The sequence below is a fragment of the Mustela erminea genome, chromosome 19, assembly GCF_009829155.1.
Source record: "Mustela erminea isolate mMusErm1 chromosome 19, mMusErm1.Pri, whole genome shotgun sequence".
NCBI classification, from domain to species: Eukaryota; Metazoa; Chordata; class Mammalia; order Carnivora; family Mustelidae; genus Mustela; species Mustela erminea.
The window spans coordinates 14,994,590-15,014,564 of record NC_045632.1 but is presented as its reverse complement, the minus strand read 5'-3'; the positions used below and the strand labels follow the sequence as shown (position 1 = coordinate 15,014,564).

Genomic DNA, 19,975 nt, shown 5'->3' with positions numbered 1-19,975 from the left:
CAGGGTCCTGGGATCAAGTCCCGACATCTGGCTCTCTGCTCAGCGGGAAGCCTGCTTCTCCCTCTCCCACTTCTCCTGCTTGTGTTCCCTCTCTCTCTGTGTCTCCCTCTGTCAAATAAATAAATAAAATCTTAAAAAAAAAATTTTTTTTAACTGCCATAGAGAAACTTCCAAAACAAAACAAAAAACCCACATACTAGGTCCAAAGGGAAATCTCAACACACTCCTAAGAATTTGTATCATTCAGAACATGTTCATTGAATAAAACCAGCAATCAACTACAAAAAGATGATCAAGGAAAAATCCAGGTACATAGATAATCAAAAATACATTTCTAAGTAATTTGGGGGTTAATCGACATTACATTTTTGGGGAACCGAATGAAAAAGAATGGTACTGATGAGGGAGCAGGAGGCTGGCTGAGAACAAAGCAAAAGCTGGCACCTTGCGCCCCCTGTCCACCTGCTCCCCTGGGTAATATGTGTGACATTCCTCAGGCACCCCTGGCTGCCCTAAAAGAAAAACAAATAGTTAACTTGCAGAGATCACCGTCCTGCAGGACAGGAGTCTCCCTCGGTCTACAAATATCCTACTGATTTACAACAAAGAAGCTATCTTATCAATAGCCCAACTTCCAGAGATAAGTAACTCAGTTCCTCAAGCCCTAATGTCGCCCTCCCCTCCATAAAACTGAAGGAGGCTGAGGCAGAAGGAAATGTAAATAAAGTTAAATTTCTTCCAAACCTAAAACTCACTGACAAGGATGTTTGATAGGAGGAATGTGATATTCCACCAGGAAACTCCCAATTGCCTTCACGTTAGTGCTTGTTAGAGGGAAAAACAACCTTGGCTTTACAGTAAATAGGGCTCCAGTATCCTGACAGTCTTCTTTACTGTGACAGCCCTTCTGAACACCCCCTTTGTCCTCACCTACCAAACTCCCATGTATATAATCAGCAACGACTCAGGATAGCAGGGCAGCAGCTCTTTCTGCCCACAGGTCCTGTCCTCGTGCTTTAATAAACCACCATTTTGTTGGGGAGGGTATGTGCTGTGGTGAGTGCTGTGAAGTGTGTAAACCTGGCGATTCACAGACCTGTACCCCGGGGATAAAAATATATTAAATGTTTATCAAAAGTTAAAAAAAAAAAACCACCATTTTGCACCAAAGATGTCTCAAGAATTCTTTCTTGGTTATTGGCTCCAGACCTCACCCCACCGAACCTCACCTATGTTCTAGAACTTCATTAGTACCACATACCAAAACCTGGAGGAGGCCTGGGTGGCTCACTGGTTTAAGCCTCTGCCTTCAAATCAGATCATGAGGGTCATGATCTCAGGGTCCTGGGATCAAGCCCCGCATCGGGTTCTCTGCTCAGCCGGGAGCTCGCTTCCCCCTCTCTCTCTGCTGCTTCTCTGCTTACTTGTGATTTCTCTCTCTGTCAAATAAATAAATAAAATCTTAAAAAAAAAAAAAAAAGACCTGGAGTACACAGAATAACTAAATGCGGGGGAGAAATGTGGACAACGAATCAACAAAGCAGAAATAAATAAAATAAAATCCCTCCCCAAAAATAAGTAGGAGAGATCATCAGTAAACAAAATCTGGTTTGTTTGGTTTTTTTTTAATATTCTATTTATTTATTTGACAGAGATCACAAGTAGGCAGAGAGGCAGGCAGAGAGAGAGGAGGAAGCAGGCTCCCTGCTGAGCAGAGAGCAGAAAACCCACTGAGCCACCCAGGTGCCCCTGGTTTGTTTTTTTAACACTGATAGAACTATAAAATGTTGGACAACTTTGCAGAAAAAGAAGAGAAGGAACAAGTAAGTACCAGGAAAACCAAAGGAAATACAACTTCAGATGCAAATAAATCATAAAATATAACATGTATAAAGTATAAAAAATAACATGCATAAATGAATCTGAAATCCTAGATAAAACAGAGATTGTTGTAGGCAAATATAAATTACAAAAATTTATTCCAGGAGAAAGTAATGAATCTGAATAAACCAACACCCACAGAAGAAGTTGAAATGACAAAGAACTACCAGAAAGGTACAATGCGTGGATGACCTTTCAGTCAAATTCCACCAAATGCTCAAAGAGTAGATAACTCCACTGAACCACAACCATTCCAGATTGCAGAATAAGGTAGACGGTTCCCCCAAATCATAGAACAGGGCTAGCATTTCCCTACTGTCAAAACTGGGCAAGGACAGGGCAAGAAAGAAAAACACGGGCCAATTCCATTCTGAAAACAAACGCAAAACAACCCTAAATGAAATAGTATTAAAAGTCTGGCACAGTGGGGCGACTGGGTGGCTCAGTGCATTAGTTAAGCCTCTGCCTTGGGCTCAGATCATGATCCCAGGGTCCTGGGATTGAGCCCCACATTGGGCTCTCTGCTCCGCAGAGAGACTGCTTCCCTGCCCCTCTCTGCCTGTCTCTCTGCCTACTTGTGATCTCTCTCTCTCTGTCAAATAAATAAATAAAAATCTTTTTAAAAATATAAAAATATTAAAAAAAAAAAAAAAGCCTGGCACAAGATAAGGATTGTTCATTATCACCACTATCGGTAACATTGCATTGGAATTCCTAGCCAAACAGGAAGGGGAAAGCAAAGAGTTATAAAGGTGGAAATATTAAGCTGTCATTTTGTTACCGCAAGAGGATCATCTAGCCAGGAGAGTATGGAGAATTAAAACAAGTAAGAGTGAGTTCAATAACATAGCCAGAACAACATTAGCAATAAAAGCACAACAGTCGTAACTGATAAGAAGAAAAAACCCAAGTCATAAATAAATAAGCAAAAACAGTAAAGTCCCAGGGAGTGAACCAGAGAACGCATGCATAAGATATCCCAGGAGAAAATTATACCTGTGTCCAAGACAGAAGACTCAATATCACAAATCATAAATTCTCCCCAAATTAGTAACTTATTCATTACAAGCTCAATGAAAATCCAAGGCATTTGTTGTGGAATTGACAAGGTCCATCTCACTCTCCATTCCCCTGCAGGACCCCCCAGGCTTAGAATCAAGCAGGCTCCCCTTCCTCACCCAAGTCTAGACAGCTACTTGGAAACCACCTGTTCTGCTGCCCACCTGCCTCTCTCTGATTTGAATCAACCCACAAGGTAAACAGAGTAACAATGTCAGCATAACACAAGCATGTTGGTTAATAGGCAATTTTGTCCTGGAAGTTAATATTTTGAAGCAATCAGGGGCAAGCTTTCTCACAGTTAAAGGGGAAGCCTAGTGATCAAAGAGGATCTTTACACACAAAAAGCTGCAAATCTGCAGAAGGCTCTTCCTTCAGCTACACAGTGGCTCCTTTTGGTGGTTTAAAGACCATAATGCTTGCTGCAATGTTACGGTATGTGGCCAAGCTGTGAATGCAGATGAAGAAACTACAATGATATTCTCTCATATCAAAATGACAGATTAATGGGAGACAACACCTTCAATCAGATTTTTAATTTTGATGGAAATGGTCTCATTAGAAAATTAGAAATTATTACCTCCAGACCAGCATCTCTGAGAAGGAAGCACAAGCCCCAGAAATTATTAGAAATTAGAAATTATTACCTCCAGACCAGCATCTCTGAGAAGGAAGCACAAGCCCCAGCTTTTAAAGATTGCAAAGAAGAGACTGAAGGCGCTCCTAAGTGTGAATGTCCGTGGAAATTTAACTGTGCAAATATTTCCACTGGTTTCTCATTGGTATGTCTTATTGGTTTCGGAGCTCTCTGATTATAAAGTTGCGTACATTTTGAACAATCTGTTCCTAGTTCTATTTTTCCTATAAACCCTTGTTATATATTGCGCACTGTTTTGTAGAACTCCAAGTTTTTTCAGGAATGCATATATCGGTTACAGCAAAATCACCTGTACTCAGAATAAGGGGGGACTCTGGCTTCTAACAAGCATTCTTGATAGGTCCTAAGTTGGGGAGGGAGGGTGAAGGTTGGGGGTAGTTCTCTGGACCTTGGGAACCACAGCCCATCATAGTTCCTCTCTTCTCTCCTACCTCCAGACCTTCGGGCCACCCAGGAAAAGCCACGGGAAAAGGCCCAGAATTTTGCCGCTTACGAGCTTACAGATCTTGAGCCAGTCACTGAAGCTCTGCAGGACTCAGTTTCCTCACTCTTTAAATGGGAAGGCAGTGTGTTTGAAGAATCATGGTTTTTTTTGTTGTTGTTGTTTGTTTGTTTTGTTTTGTTTTTTTTAAAGATTATTTATTTATATATTTATTTGACAGACACCGTAAGTATGCAGAGAGGCAGGCAGAGAAAGAGAGAGGAAGAAGCAGGCTCCTGGCTGAGCAGAGAGCCCGATGTGGGGCTCGATCCCAGGACCCTGGGATCATGACCTGAGCCGAAAGGCAGAGGCTTTAACCCACTGAGCCACCCAGGCGCCCCTGAAGAATCATGTTTAATTTAAAAATCTGCCTCTGATTCCCGCTTTGCCATTTACACCTCTGTGACCTCGGACAAGAGACTCTGCTTCTTAACACGTCATCTGTAAAATGGGGTCTCTGCGAGAATTTAATGATGTTCCCCGCGTGCAAAGCACTTAGTACAAGAGGCGCGTTAAGCCCCAATAAATTGAAGTTCCTATTCTGGGAGGCGGGGAATTCTCGAGGGTATGAGGTTTGACTGCTGAGGCGGAAGAACCCAGAACTGGTGGGATAAGACATGGCTATGATTTCCCCACGGACAGTAAACACGTCCTGCCTGCCGGGTCTTCCCCGCTGAGGCCTCTCATCGCCGGACCCCCCCAGCTTGCAAGAGCCACCAACAAGCTTCCAGTGTTTGGGGCGGCCTCCTGTCGCGCGGGTCCGAGAACGGACTACATTTCCCGACGTGCACCTCGGGTCGGGACCCCGAGGGGCCGGCGGGCAAAGAGGACCTTGTCCCAGCCGCGTTAGAGGCTGGAGGCAGTAACCACCACTCAAGCAGCTTCTATATTTCGCTTTGCGAAGCCAGTTAGCCGCCTTGAGCAGCGGACCCGCAGGGTCTGTGAGGAGCGCTTTGTCCCCTCCTCCTTCCCTCCTCCTGGCGTCCGGCCCAAGAGGTCCCAGGGTCCGAGGCCAGGCTTAACTCCCCGGGAGGATTCCTTCGGCCCAGCGGGATCCCCACTGCGGCCCGACGTTGGCAGCGGGGCTCTGGGGGCTAGTGGACAGCCTCGAGGCCGCCCGGGCGGAGACTACAACTCCCAGGCGGCACCGCGGTGGCGGCGGCGGCGACCACGTCACTCGGGCACCGCCGGCAGCCCCGGGAAGCGGCGCGGGCGGGGGCAGGGCTGGGGCCGACCGGGAGGCCGGTGCTGAGGATGGGGGCCGACCGGCCGCCCCGCGCGTGAGAAGGCCGAGGGGCGCGCCACCCCATCGCGAGGCAGGCGCCCCCGGGCCCAGCCACCCCCACCCCGCCCGGCAGTCGTGGCCCGGGATGCGGAGCCGGGGGCCGCCGGTGGAGCTGCGCGGGGTGAGAGGCGCGGGGAAGGGGGCTGCCTGCTTCCCTCACCCTCGTCCACCACCGGCGGGCCCCGGCAGGAATTCGGGAGCCGCGCGGCCAGGCCCTCTTAGCACCCTGACATTTGGGGGGAACAGGTGAACCCGCCGCCCTTCCCGCACCCCGCCCCGCTTGGGCAGCTAAATCAGAGGGGACGACCCTGCCCTTTTAAGGAGGCTTTTTGTTGCTCCTGCGGAGGCCCTCCCCCGCCCCGGCCATGGCCACCAGGAGCCCCCTAAAACCCACAGGGACTGCCCCCCATCCTGGCCACCGGGGCCCCCCCCTCTGCATCCCGCGGGCAGCCAGTGTGAAGCGGCCTCCCGCAGCCCCCGGCCCCTCCCCCATGGAGGAGGAGGAGGAGGGGGGGACGGCCAAGGAGTGGGGCACGACCCCCACGGGGCCCGTCTGGACCGCGGTGTTCGACTACGAGGCGGCGGGCGATGAGGAGCTGACCCTGCGGAGGGGCGACCGCGTCCAGGTGCTTTCCCAGGACTGTGCGGTGTCGGGCGACGAGGGCTGGTGGACCGGGCAGCTACCCAGCGGCCGCGTGGGCGTTTTCCCCAGCAACTACGTAGCCCCCGGCGCCCCCGCCGCGCCCGCGGGCCTCCAGCTGCCCCAGGAGATCCCTTTCCACGAGCTGCAGCTAGAGGAGATCATCGGTGTAGGGGGCTTTGGCAAGGTCTACCGGGCCCTGTGGCGCGGCGAGGAGGTGGCTGTCAAGGCCGCCCGGCTGGACCCTGAGCGGGACCCGGCAGTGACAGCAGAGCAGGTGCGCCAGGAGGCTCGGCTCTTCGGAGCCCTGAAGCACCCCAACATCATTGCCCTCCGAGGTGCCTGCCTCAGCCCCCCACACCTCTGCCTGGTGATGGAGTATGCCAGGGGGGGCGCACTGAGCAGGGTGCTGGCAGGCCGCCGGGTGCCCCCTCACGTGCTGGTCAACTGGGCTGTGCAGGTGGCCCGGGGCATGAACTACCTACACAATGATGCCCCTGTGCCCATCATCCACCGGGACCTCAAGTCCATCAACAGTAAGTGGTGTCCTCCCCCCAAAACTTGCTTCTACAGAATCTTGTGAGGTCAAGTGTAGGTGGTGGGAAATGGGGACACCGGAAGACACTGCCTAGGGTGAGAAGAGGCAGCAGTATACCTTCCCCGCCAAGTGAGGCAGGCCTCGCCCATTAAGGGAGGAAAAGGAGGCTCAGAAAGGTCAAGGGGCCACCTGTACCCCAGACTACAGAGTCACAGTCGCTCAGTAAATGTGACCGGCACTGCCCTCCTGGCATCAAACAGCACCGATGCAGTGGCCGCCCTCATGGCATTCGCTGTCCAGCCCCGATGCCAGAGTCCACCGGGCGGGAATAGAAAGAGCCTAGCCTGGAGTCAGAGTTTCTTAGCCTCGGCACTATTTACCTCTGGGGCGAGAGGATCGGAGCAGGCTGCCCTGTGTGTCGGGGTCTCTTTAGCAGACTCATGGGCCTCTGCCCACCAGATGCCCTGAGCATTCCCCATCCCCAGTTATGATAACCGAAACTTGTCTCCAGACATTGCCAAATGTCCCCTGGGGGTGGGGGGAGGATAAAGCCGCCCCCACTTGAGAACCATTTCCTGGAGTCCTCCCAGGCCTCTGCCCCAGCTAGCGGAGGCCAAGTGGAGGTGAGGGAGGAGGAAGCGGGATGTGCCTTATGTAAAATCTTCCAGGCTTCCTGGCTTATCCCAGGCTCTCAGAAGTTGCTTGGTTGGTTGAATGGGAACTGGGGCCAGGCAGAAGGGAAGGCTCCCCAGGACCCCCACTTAGGTCCAGGAGCTTCTCATAATGTTAGCACATGTTAACTGAGCACCTGTTCCCGGTGGTTTCCACTCTTGTGGTCCTCGCAAACTAAAGATTTCATTCATTCCCGAGCCACACCCTGCCGGGGGTCCTAAGTATACAGCAGGGGAAAGCCTACCTTCCTGGCACCTCCCATCCTTCCTCTGCCCCACCTCACTCCCTTTCCTTCCACACTGATGGATTCATTCTTTCTTTTCTCATCTGGTGTTTGCTGGGCCAAGTCATACGCTAAGGAAAGGGCTCAGCAGTGAATGAGGCCAGAGTGTGCCCTGCCCTCACCTGAAATGTGGTGGGTTCCCCTTTGCCCTCACCTTTGGACCCCCACATCTCATCTACTTCTGATTTCTGCCAATTCCACGCCTTGACATTTGTTTGAATCCATTTCGCGGGTTTTTGGTTTTTGTTTGTTTGTTTGTTTTTTACAATTTTGTCGCTCTGCCCTCCCCCACCCACCCTGCAACAGCAAAGCCCCTGCAGCAGAAGGATGTGTGTTCCTTACCTTCTAGACCTCGCATTTGGGCACTAACAGAGCTGCCAGGAGCTCGAGGGGTGCCAAGCACTGGGCCAGGGCTGGGGAATGGAGCAAGAGACACACAGATGGCTCCTGCCTTCCCTGATGCTCTGATATGCTGGGCAAGTGGAGGCAGGATGGGCAGCGTGTCCTCTTGAAGACTGACTGTGCTCTTCTTGGCCCTTCCTCACCCCTGCTGATTCAACAGCCTAAAGGTGGAGTGTAAGGACACACACCCGTGCCGCCAGGTTTCCTGCAGCCATTGCTACAAGACATAGGATTGTTGGGGCTCTGTAGGCTCAGTCAGTGGGACAGGTCTGTGGCTGGGACAGTCGGTCATGGGGCTTCACAGCCCAGCTTCCTCCATTCCTCTTTCCCAAAGGAGCCCCTCTTCTGGTGCCACACAAACACTGGTTCATTCAACCAGTAATTCATTAGTAGAATTAAGTATATGGGCCCTGTCGTAAGCTCTGGGATTATAGAAGTGAATCAGGCAAGATTTCCCCATATGGAAGTTAGGGGCCAGTAAATAGAAGTAGATGATGGTTATTTAAATGGGTAGGTAGAGAGACAGATGACAGTTTCCAGAGAGTATCAGGGGCTCTGAAGGAAGTAAAGTAGATCACAGATGAGGCAGAAGGAGCTCTTGGAGTCAGGTGAGCAGGGGAGGCAGTCCTGGAGTGGAGGCCTGAGCAAAGACGACCCAAGGTCCCAAGGTGGGAATGAACATGCCTTGTTGGAGAAAACAGTGAGGAGACCAGAGGGGTTGGAAGAAGAGGAATGAGGCAGAGTTAGGAGATGAGGTCAGAAGTATAGGCAGGGCCCAGATCAGGATGACCCTGGGGGCCATGATGAGGATTTGGGGTATTTTAGTCAATGCCATGGAAGCCATTAGAGAGTTTCTACGCAGGGGTGACGCAGATGGGAGAGTGTTCCCTCTGTCACAGGGTCACCCCACAAACAGGAGAGGTGGGGACCAAGAAGAGAGGGATAGAGTCACATGCCAGAGAGTCAAGGGAGGCCTCTGGTCTTTGATGACGGGAGATGTAGCCAGAAAGGATCAAAGATCCAGGTGGAGGACAAAGGACCAATTATGGTGACATCGCACACTAATAACAATAGCCAGGATTTTGTAAGGATGTACTGTTGCTTCAGGCCCTAAATCCTTCCTACAACCCTCTAGAGTAAATATTACTGTTGTCTCCATTTAACAGAGGAGAAATTTTAGCATTAAGAATACATTAACAAGGATATGCTAGTGAGTGGCAGAGCGGGATTCAAACCTAGGCAGGGCCCTGTACGCTTTGGAGACTCTGCTTGGTAGAAGCTGGTAGAACATCATAGCAGTTAAGATATTGGGCTCTCGGGACAGATCTCGATCAGGTCTTTGCTGCACAGTTTTCTAGCTGTATGATCTTGGCCAGGAGACTTCATCTCTCTGAGCCTAGTCAATAAAATGGGCTGCTTTCTAGTTAATTCATGTGAAGGGTTTAGCACAGTGCGTGCCATATAATGGACTGCTGATAAACACCAGCCATGATTATAATCATCATTAGGAACCATCCCAGGCAGCAAGTTGGAACCACTCAATATGCTTGGGGGATATATCTGTCCAATTCTGTCACCCTAATGCTATGAAACAAGCCACCCCCAAGACTCCGTGTCTTAAAACTTGATGTCATTTATTGCTGCTCACACATGTGCACGCCTGCCAGAGGGTAAGCTCTAGGCTGGGCTCAGCCGGAGAGCCTTGACTCCAAGTAGCTCCCATGCACTCTGGACCAGCAGGCATGGTCTCGTGGTGATGGCAGAAGCTGAGAGGGCAGGCAGACGGGTGAGGCCTCTCAAGGCCTAGGCTAGGACCTGGCATTCTGTCACTTCAGCCTCATCCTGTTGACCAAAACAAGTCATGTGGCCAACAACCTGGAAGTCAAGGAGGGGGAAGTATACTCTGCCTCTTTCCCGGGGGCGAGGAAGGCACAATCACATGGCCAGGACTGTGATGCTGCAGAAGGGAGTAGAATTGCACCCCCCATGCAGTTTGCCACAGTGGGTAACAAAGAACCACATTCGTCCCTTCTGCTCATGGCCTATAGTTCCCACCTCTGGGCTGGCTGGGAATTCAAGGCCTAGACCAAGGAGAACCAAGGCATTGGCTATAGACCTTGCAATGAGCTCCCCAGAGCCCAGGTTGAAGTGAGGAGGGTAGTGGGCCCAGGAGAAGCCCCCTCTGCCTTCATGGGAGCCTGGAGCAGGGATTGGACTGCAGGGAAGGGTCCACGATATTCCAGACCAGGAAAGGAGCCACTGTGGGGAGGAGGATGGAGAGCTTGAGGTGGGGGAGAGAACAAGTTGGGGACTCCAGTTGAGGCAGGGGCCAGGATACTTGGGTCTGTAGCCCAGAAGCTGTGGGGTGACCCACCTTTCTTCCTCCCCACCCCCAGTCCTTATCCTGGAGGCCATCGAGAACCACAACCTCGCAGACACGGTGCTCAAGATCACAGACTTTGGCCTCGCCCGCGAGTGGCACAAGACCACCAAAATGAGCGCTGCAGGGACTTACGCCTGGATGGCTCCAGAGGTTATCCGTCTCTCCCTCTTCTCCAAAAGCAGTGATGTCTGGAGGTGCTGATGGGGACGGCGGGGGAGTCCTGGCAATAGGGGAGCAGGGGCGGGGAGAGGGGTGATAGAGTGGGAGGGGTGGTCTCCCACTGAAGCAAGGATCTGGGCCTGGCCAAGGGGCCCGCTGGCAAGGTCAGGCCGGCAGACACCAAAGCGGGTGTCTGCTCCGTGTGGTCAGGTGGCAGCTGAGGACTTGGATTCGAGTGGAAAATTCCAAAGATCTAGAGATAAGGTGTCAGTACCAGGGCCCTCAGTCACCATATAGCATGCCACCCCACTTGTCAGCAGGAAACTGAGGCCTTTGGAGGCATCTGTCCATCCACCCATCCACGCAGCTGTCCGTCCATCTGTCTACTCTGGGTGCTAGGGATATGGCAGGAAATAAAAGTAGACACATTTCCTGCCCATGGGGATAGTAAATAAGTAAATAAACACAAAAAAGCTGGGAAAACAGCTGGTTTTGAGTTTAAAAAGTCCTAAAATAATTTCAAAAGATAGCGAGCTAATCCCCCAGGACAAAGCAGCAGACAGTATTAAGAGCCAGGTGGCAGATCGAAAAGCCGGAGGATGACTTTGGGAAAGGCTTTGCTAGGAAGCGAGACTTGAACTGAGTGCAGGCAGACACGAGGGAGCCAACCCTGTGCAGTTTGGGGGAAGAAGCTTCCCAGGCCATGGGGACAGGGCCCACAAAGGAGACCCCAGCGTGAGAACAAGCTTGGTCCATTCCAGATACAACTATGAGGCCCACGCAGCTGGAGCAGAGCAGGCAAGGAGAGAGGAGGTAGGAAATGACAGAGGAGAGAGTGGGACGAGGGACCAGGCACTGGGCTTTATTCTAAGTGCGGGCGAAAGCCAAGAGTGGCCTTAGTGAATGGCATGGTTTGGCTTAGTGTTGCAAGGCTCCCTGGGCTGGAGGATGAGGACAGGATTGTGGGGGACAGGAGTAGTGGGGGCGGGTGCCAGTGAGGAGGCTGTTGCCCTTACCAGTGAGGCTGGTTGGTGGCAGCTGGACCTCTTCAATCCCAGGCCTCCTCCTGGGAGGGAGCCCAACCCAGGTCAGTCCCCAGCTGAGGCTCCAGATGGACCAAGCGGCAAAGTCATGGCTTTGGGGCAGACAAACCACACAGGAGGTCTCCATGAGAGCAGTGCAGTCCTTCGGAGAAGGCTCTCAGTGGCTTTATGTTGAAACATTCATCTGTGGTACCGAACATTTAACAGAGCCAGATCTCTGAGCAGAAAACCCCAAACGCAACAAACGGAAGCTTCTGCTTGCATGTAAAGCCCAGGGCCTCTGTGGGGCCCCCGGCAACAGGAATTCGGGATCCTAGATCAGGGGGTTCCTCAACAGGGGTGTCATTGACATCAGGCAAGGTCATTCTTCCTTGTGTGATCCCACCTGTACTTTTCAGGACACCAGGCATACATGGTTCCTGGCCCCCAGACGTCATCGCGCTCCCTGGTTGTCATGACTGTCCAAACATCCCAACGGGTTTCCAGTGATGCGGGGAGGTGCGGGGTTCACGCCACTGCTATTTTCCTCCACCTCGCGTGGCCTCTCTTCCCAAGCTCGCTTCATCATCCAACATCCAAAGTGGCTGCTTGGGCTCCAGCTTTTAGGACCACATTACAGCCAGTAGGAAGGCCAAAAGTGGAAAAGACACCCCTTCTCTCTAAGAACACTTCCCAGAAGTTAGCTGCAGTGAACATAGCCTCTTCCATCCCACGGTCCGGGGCCATCGCCACGGGGGCTCCCTTAGCTACAAAGGGGGATGGAAAATTATTTCAGACAGGATACGCCCCACTCAGAGTCCTAGTGCTGGCTGCCAGCTGGAGGAGAGGAGACGTGGTGTCCCTCTTGCTCTGGGGCCTAGAACAATGTCTGGCGCAGAGCGGATGTGTTTCTGTGTGGAGTGAATGCACGTGTGGATGTGGGGGAGCCCGGGGACCTTCCGCATGCCGGGCGCTGCATGAGATGGTCATTAGGCTCCGGAGGGAGCTCAGTTTCCCAGAGCAGGTGGACCCGCAGGGGACCAGCAGAGGGGTGCACGCCCCGGTGTTGCATATCCATTAAGGACACTGCCATGGGCCTCAAGCAGGCCTGAGACCTGTCCACTTACTGGCTGTGTGACCTTTAGGCAGACAACTTAGCCTCTCTGAGCCTGCGCCTGCTCGCCGGATAAAACGGGGGTCATACCCATACCTTCTGCCTTACAGGGCTGTTGTGAGGATTACTGAGAGCGCCTAGCACGGTGCTGGCCTGGAGTAAGTGCTTTATACATGTTAAATAGTGTTAACTTGTTTTTAGAGGTAAGTGCTGAGGGGTCTTGTGGGAACATAGAGGAGGGGCCTCTAACCTAGCTTTGGAGGCTATGGAATCAAGGAAGCTTCCTGGTAGAGAAGGTACCTGAATTCTGACTTAAAGGACAGTTACGCAAAGGGAAGGATGTCCTTGACAAAGGGAACAGCATGTGCGAAGCCAGAGGGTAGGAAGAACAGGGCTGGTTCAACTTGTTCGACGTGACTGCAGCTGATGCTGGGGTTGGTACAGGGGCAAGAGCACTTGAAGGCAGGGGCTACAGGGGTCATCAGAGGTCAGGGCTAAGAAAAGTGCCTTTGCCCCATGGGCACAGGGGACACACTGAAGGTTTTCAGGTAGGGGTGAGGGGAGAGAGAGCAAAGGCAAGACGTCAGAGAGAGCCAACCCCACAACATCTATTTGAGATCAGGCCAGCAGAGGTCAGTCACGTTCTTGTGGCCTCACTGGGGGTTGCTAGGGTGAGGGAGGCCCCCCAGGGGGCCAGAGGCAGGGCTGGGGTGTAGGTGAGGATTGGGGTGGGCTGCAGCATCACCCCTCCCTCTTCCCCACCTGCAGCTTCGGGGTGCTGCTCTGGGAGCTGCTGACGGGTGAGGTCCCCTACCGTGAAATCGACGCCTTGGCCGTGGCATATGGCGTGGCTATGAACAAGCTGACGCTGCCCATCCCCTCCACGTGCCCCGAGCCCTTTGCCCGCCTCCTGGAGGGTGAGCCAGGGCCCTGTGGAGATAGGCTCAGCTCGGGTGGCAGGGGCCCTCGGGCCAGCCCTCACCCCTTCACACCCATCCATCCCAGTGGGCCCAGGAATGAGGGAGAAGGGGACGCAACCATCAGACCACAGACTGCCTCCGTGGCCCCCACACTCTTGTTCTGGCCAGGCCCACGGCTCCTCAGGGCAGCTGTTAGCATTCGCTGGCCCCGGGATTCCTCCCTGATCCTTGATTCTGCCACACATGAGGGAGCGGGTCCCCAGGTTTCTCTCCCAGAGTTTCACTGAGTGAAATGTTGCCGGGAATTTGGCTCTGCCTTCCTTCCCCCCGGCTCCGTGGAAGTTGTTGGTTCCCTGAAGTCCTGCCTTCCACGGAGCAAGGTGATGCCCCAGAGCACGACCACTGACATTTCCCCTCCCACTGCTGTCCTCCCCACCCCCACCCCAGAATGCTGGGACCCAGACCCCCACGGGCGGCCAGATTTCGGGAGCATCTTGAAGCGGCTTGAAGTCATCGAACAGTCAGCCCTGTTCCAGATGCCACTGGAGTCCTTCCACTCACTGCAGGAAGACTGGAAGCTGGAAATTCAGCACATGTTCGATGACCTCCGGACCAAAGAGAAGGTGAAGGCAGGGGACAGAGTGGGGGGGATGAGGTGAGAGGCTGCATTCCGGGGCCTTCAGTGGGGCAGAGGCCCCTCCCTGAGCTGCAGTTTTTGGGTCCATCCAGAGCCGGGGGGGCTTCTTTGCATAATAAGAAAAGGCACCAGGCACTGACATTCTTACAAGTGATACTGCCTGATCTATGGGGTTCTGAAACCCAACAGCCAGAATGGGAGGGATGGGGGAGGCAAGGGAGACGTGGCATGAAGGCAGCTTTGCAAAGTATGAACAGTGGCTGACCTCCAGGGGTGAACAGTACATTGGTGCACTACTCTGCCTTTTTTGGATGTTTGAAGTTTTCCAAATTGAGGAGCAAAAAAATTAAAAATCAAAGGGGGAAAAAATAAAGCCACCCCTTTCTTTGTGCTAAAACAGTCTCGCCTCCTGACAGGGCTGGTAAAGAGTGAGTTGCCCCATCACTGGTCATGCTTGTGCTGCGCCCTGACCACAGCAGCCGCGGGTGCATCCTGGGGGGGTGGGGTGCAGGAGAGGTGGATACCGAGAGAGGTGGGTATGGGGCTAGGGGGCAGATAGGTATGCCTCTTCGTCCCCAGCCACCCGTCTCCTCCCCAGGAGCTCCGGAGTCGGGAGGAGGAGCTGCTGCGCGCCGCTCAGGAGCAGCGCTTCCAGGAGGAGCAGCTGCGGCGGCGGGAGCAGGAGCTGGCAGAGCGCGAGATGGACATCGTGGAGCGGGAGCTGCACCTGCTCATGTGCCAGCTGAGCCAGGAGAAGCCGCGGGTCCGCAAACGCAAGGGCAACTTCAAGCGCAGCCGCCTCCTCAAGCTGCGGGAAGGCGGCAGCCACATCAGCCTGCCCTCCGGTACCGCCCCCCGCCCCGCGCCCCGGAGGCTGCCAGGAGCAGGCCTAACAAGGGCTTTCCCTTTTCCTTTTAGTTTGTAAACTTTTTTTTCTTGCTAACTATCTCACGCATGTGGAAAAAGACCGGAAAAACAGTACAGCTTCGGGAGCACATATAGGCCCCCGCCCCATGAAGGCAGAGAGAACCTCCAGCCACTCCGAGTGCCCTCACACCCCCTCCGAACACCAACCCCCAGCCACCCCCACCTCCACCAAGAGTAACCTCTATTATGACCTTTGAGTTGTTCATTCCTCTACTTCTCTTTGTTGTTTCCTCTCCCACCTGTTTTGCTTGTTTGTTTTAATTTTGTGGGGTTTTTTTTAATTTTTATTTTATTTTATTATTATTATTTTTTAATTATCTTTCAGTCTCCTGCTTTTTCTGGCTTGCCAGAAATTTGTTGAGAAACATCATTTATCCATGGCATCTCCCACAATGGGAGCGGATGTTGCCGCTTGCATCCCCCTGGGTCCCCCTGGCATCGCATAACACACCCCTCCTTCCCCTGCATTTCTGATAAAGTGGTATTAAACCATGTGAAATTGCTAACCTTCAGCCCTTTTGTTTCACATGGCTTAATCAATTTCAAGTTCAGGTTTGGGCTCTTGTTTTCCCAAAGGCTGCTTCCTAGGAACCCTTACAGTGTTCACCTCCGTAAGCCCTGTAAAGTTGCTAGACTCTCTCTGGGATATTAGAAGCCATAGTGCAGTGTTCAGAACAGCACTGGCCAACAAAACAATGCAAACCACACAGCTGAGTTTTAAATCTCTTCCTGGCCGCCTTAAAAGCTGGGAAAAAAAAAAAAATAGGTGGCATTGAATTTAACAATATATTTTATTTAGCCCCATATATAGATCCAAAATGTTATGGTGTCCCATGTAACCAACATAAGAAATATTGTTAGGGATTTTACCTTCTTTTTTCATACTCAATTTTTGAAACCCAGCATACAAGTTACAGTGCATCTCACTTGGTCCAGGCACTAAATTTGCATCAAAAAATACTTGATCTGTGTTTGGATTTCATGAAATTTGCAGTTGGGAAAGTAGACTCACACACACACACACACACACACACACGTGATTCACATACCCAAGTTGTTCCAAACGTACTTCAAGGTCTTCAATAACCAAACTGAGTATCCATTTCTAAGTTTAAGTTTAAATCCACTGCAACCACACAGATGAAGTGTAAACTCTCCAGTTCCTCAGCGGCCATCCCACAAGGCAAGTGCTCCGTGGCCACATGTGGCTAATGGCCACCACGTTGGACAATTAGGCCTAGATCCATAGTCAATCCTTAGTTAATTAGGGACCCAGTTAAGATCCTTCCTCTCAACATCCGGCATGTGCCAGAGGTCTCTGGTGGGCTCGTCATGGTTAGAAGCCTGCCCTTTACCCCAGAGGTGCAGGAGGCCCAAAAGTGGGCACCCTCCCCCCATCCTTGGCCTCCAGGTAACTTGGACAGTTTGGGAATGCAAAACAGTGGGGTTCCCATTCCAGCACTCCTTCTATCCTATGAAGAGACCTTCTCTTTGGCTACCCATGGAGCGGCTTGCTCAGGAAAGTCTCTCTTTTTGCAGGCTTCGAGCATAAGATCACAGTCCAGGCCTCTCCAACCCTGGACAAGCGGAAAGGATCCGACGGGGCCAGCCCCCCAGCAAGCCCCAGCATCATTCCCCGGCTGAGGGCCATTCGCCGTGAGTATCTCCCCAGGCCCTGACCCATCTGTCATCAACAAACTTTCTCTGCACACATTTGCAGAGAATGCACTCAGCCGGAGGAACAGGAACAACAGGGACAAGACAGGCAGGGTCCCCTCCCTGATTCTCATTGGAGAGACAGAATAAACAAACCAACAAGTCAGTTAGGAGGACAATTTCCTATAGCGGTAAGTGCTGTAAAGGAGAGCGGTGTGAGAAGGAGAGAGGAGGGCCAGGATCCGAAGGAAGTATGTCCCTGCCAGAGGGACCAGCAAGGGCCAAGGCCGGGGGTGGAGGTAGGTGGAAACAAGCAAGGGAAGGGTCATGCTTGGAGTTAGAATCCAAGGTCCCTTGGACTTGCTGGTAGAGGGTGGATCCGAGAGTGAGGCGGGGAGCACAGTGGGCAGAGACTGTCCAAGACCCCGTGACCCAGCAGCTTCTCTTGACCCAGTGACTCCTGTGGATGGTGGTGGCAGCAGCAGTGGCAGCAGCGGTGGTGGCAGTGGGACATGGGGCCGCAGCGGGCCCCCAAAGAAGGAAGAACTGGTTGGAGGCAAGAAGAAGGGCCGGACCTGGGGACCCAGCTCCACCCTGCAGAAGGAGCGGGCTGGAGGGGAGGAGAGGTACTTGCCGCTGGCAGCCCACCGCTGGCCCTGCCCCTGGCCCGCAGGCCCCCTCCCGCACAGCCAGCAGGCCGGCACTGTAACCCCCTCCCCCCATCTCTGGTGCTCCCTGCAGGCTGAAGGCCCTGGGGGAAGGAAGCAAACAGTGGTCATCAAGCGCCCCCAACCTGGGCAAATCCCCCAAACATACACCGATCGCCCCAGGCTTCGCCAGCCTCAATGAGATGGGTAAGAGGGTGAGGGTGCCTTTAAAATGGAGAGGGAGGGGCATCCGGAGAGAAACATAACCCAAGAGGAAGAGGTGACCGCTCCTCAGGCTTGGGGTCTTGCGGGCTTGGGGGTTTGGGGGCTTACCGGGAGGAAGCCGGGGCACTGGACCCGTGGGTCGGCAATGTTCCTGGAAAGGTCCGGGAGCAGCCGCTGGTTGCAGGCTCATTCCCTGCAGCATGGGGCTCTGGGGTGGGAAAGAGTCCAGAACCATGTTTGGTGGAACTTGGTGGCCGCGCTGCCCGGAGGGTCTTTTGGGGCTGCCCCCTTGCCATTGAGTCCCCCGGGCACCGTGGGGACAGTGGGGTCGGGGTGGGGGGTGGTGGCCAGACCCGGGAGGCGAGTGACGGGCCCTCTCCCGGTTGCAGAGGAGTTCGCGGAGGCGGACGGAGGCAACAGCGTGCCCCCCTCCCCCTACACCACCCCGTCCTACCTCACCGTGCCCCTGCCTGCCGAGCCCTCCCCGGGGGCGCCCGCGCCACTCTCCAGGCCGGGCCACGGCGGCCGGCGGCGCTGCGAGCTGGCCCTGCTGGGCTGCGCCACGCTGCTGGGCGCCGTGGGTCTGGGCGCAGACGTGGCCGAGGCGCGCGCGGCGGACTGCGAGGAGCAGCGGCGCTGGCTGGACGGCCTCTTCCCCCGCGCCGGCCGCTTCCCGCGGGGCCTCAGCCCGCCTGGGCGCTCGCCCGGCCGCCGCGACGACGCGGCTCCCGGCCCGGGCCTGGCGCCCTCGGCCACCCTGGTGTCGCTGTCGTCCGTGTCTGACTGCAACTCCACGCGTTCGCTGCTGCGCTCCGACAGTGACGAGGCCGCGCCGGCCGCGCCCTCCCCGCCGCCCTCCCCGCCCAGCACCAACCCCCTAGTGGACCTGGAGCTGGAGAGCTTCAAGAAAGACCCCCGCCAGTCGCTCACGCCCACCCACGTCACGGCCGCGCGCGCAGTGAGCCGCGGGCACCGGCGGACACCGTCGGACGGGGCGCTAGGGCAGCGGGGGGCGCCTGAGCCCGCGGCTCCCCGCCCTGGTGAGTGAGGCGCCCGGCAGCCAGGGTGCAGAAAGCCACTCCCCTCCCCAACCACCCCCAAGGTCCAAGGTCCCAGGTCCCAGTCCAGCGGCGACCCCCTCAATGCCAGGGTCTGTGTCCCCACAGTCCTCACTGCTGGGTGGTTGAGCCCCCGGGATGCAGGAGAGGTGGCAAACGGAACTGCCTCCAGGGGCCTGGCGGGTGACATTCGTGGCGACAGCAACAGCTATGGGGAGTCTGTTGTGCCTGACGCTGTTCCCTGTGCATTTATGAACAAGGCCAAAGAGGAGTGTAGGAATCGCATAGGAATGGGCTATACCTACTACCAGACACTGGGCAGGGAGGGAGCTGCTGTCCTGCCCCTGGGAGGCAGTACTGTGCCTCAGGTCTCTCTGCTGGGCTGTGTGCCCACACCCTGCACTTCAGAGAGGGATTGGGGGGGAGTGCTTTATCTAGAGTGGTGACAGGGGAACAACAGGTTGTGACAGCTTAAGGAAGATGCTCAGAGTCGCTCCCAGATGAGTGAGCACTTAGGGGTGCTGGGGGCCGAGGCCAAGGTCTTGCCCCAGCTGGAGAGCAGGCCAAACATCAGCAGGTATTTCCCAAAAAAGTCAGAAATTCCACTTCTCCTGTAAAGGTCCTGGTTTTTCAGTGCCACCTTCTGGCCCACCCCATTGACCTCATCTGATCCTCTCTTACCAGGCCCTCGAGACCCCCTGGACTTCCCTCGCCTGCCCGACCCCCAGACCTTGTTCCCGACCCACCGCCGGCCCCCTGAGTTCCCTGGCCGCCCTACCACCCTGACCTTCGCCCCAAGACCCCGGCCGGCTGCCAGTCGCCCCCGCCTGGACCCCTGGAAACTGGTCTCCTTTGGCCGGACACTTGGCATCTCGCCTCCCAGCAGGCCGGACACCCCAGAGAGCCCCGGACTCCCTGGCATGCAGCCCACGCTGCTTGACATGGACATGGAGGGGCAGAGCCAGGACAGCACCGTGCCCCTGTGCGGGGCCCATGGCTCCCGCTGATGCCCGCCCTCCACCGCCCGCCTGGGCAGCCATGAATGTAGCACCCCAGGCCCCGCCCCGGCCTGCTGTGCCACAAGGCGGGGGAGGCCCTGGGCAGGATACTCGCTCTATTTATTGGGGAAGGGGGGTGGGGGTCACTTAATTTATTCCTTTGTACCCCAGAGGGTGGGGCCCTGTGCCCACTCTGCAGTTGGGGGGAGGGCGGGCAGGGATACTCAGGGACAGGGCATCATAGGGATTTGGCACAAAATGCAGCATTAAAGGTAACCCCTGCCCCCTACTGCTCTTGGCTGTGTCTTTCCCCAGCCCAGGCCCTGATCC

General features: G+C 54.6%; 1 protein-coding gene across 1 annotated transcript; it reads left to right on the top strand.

Moving 5' to 3' along the window:
* Positions 1–5,255: 5,255 nt before the first annotated feature.
* Positions 5,256–19,938, top strand: MAP3K10 (mitogen-activated protein kinase kinase kinase 10). Its single transcript, XM_032323410.1, has 10 exons — positions 5,256–6,540; positions 10,296–10,476; positions 13,346–13,494; positions 13,945–14,120; positions 14,733–14,979; positions 16,601–16,717; positions 17,172–17,343; positions 17,459–17,571; positions 17,979–18,629; positions 19,332–19,938. Exons 1-10 carry the CDS (start codon positions 5,730–5,732, stop codon positions 19,652–19,654), a joined length of 2,940 nt encoding a protein of 979 aa, XP_032179301.1. The 5' UTR covers positions 5,256–5,729; the 3' UTR covers positions 19,655–19,938.
* The last annotated feature ends 37 nt before the right edge of the window (positions 19,939–19,975 follow it).

What these genes read in the sequence shown, in the direction of transcription:
- MAP3K10 (XM_032323410.1), top strand. Translation starts at nt 5,730, where the DNA reads ATGGCCACCAGGAGCCCCCTAAAACCCACAGGGACTGCCCCCCATCCT. An exon ending in CTTTGCCCGCCTCCTGGAGG is followed by an intron (nt 13,495 to 13,944) that starts GTGAGCCAGGGC and finishes CCCCCACCCCAG; the next exon opens with AATGCTGGGACCCAGACCCC. An exon ending in CGCCAGCCTCAATGAGATGG is followed by an intron (nt 17,572 to 17,978) that starts GTAAGAGGGTGA and finishes TCCCGGTTGCAG; the next exon opens with AGGAGTTCGCGGAGGCGGAC.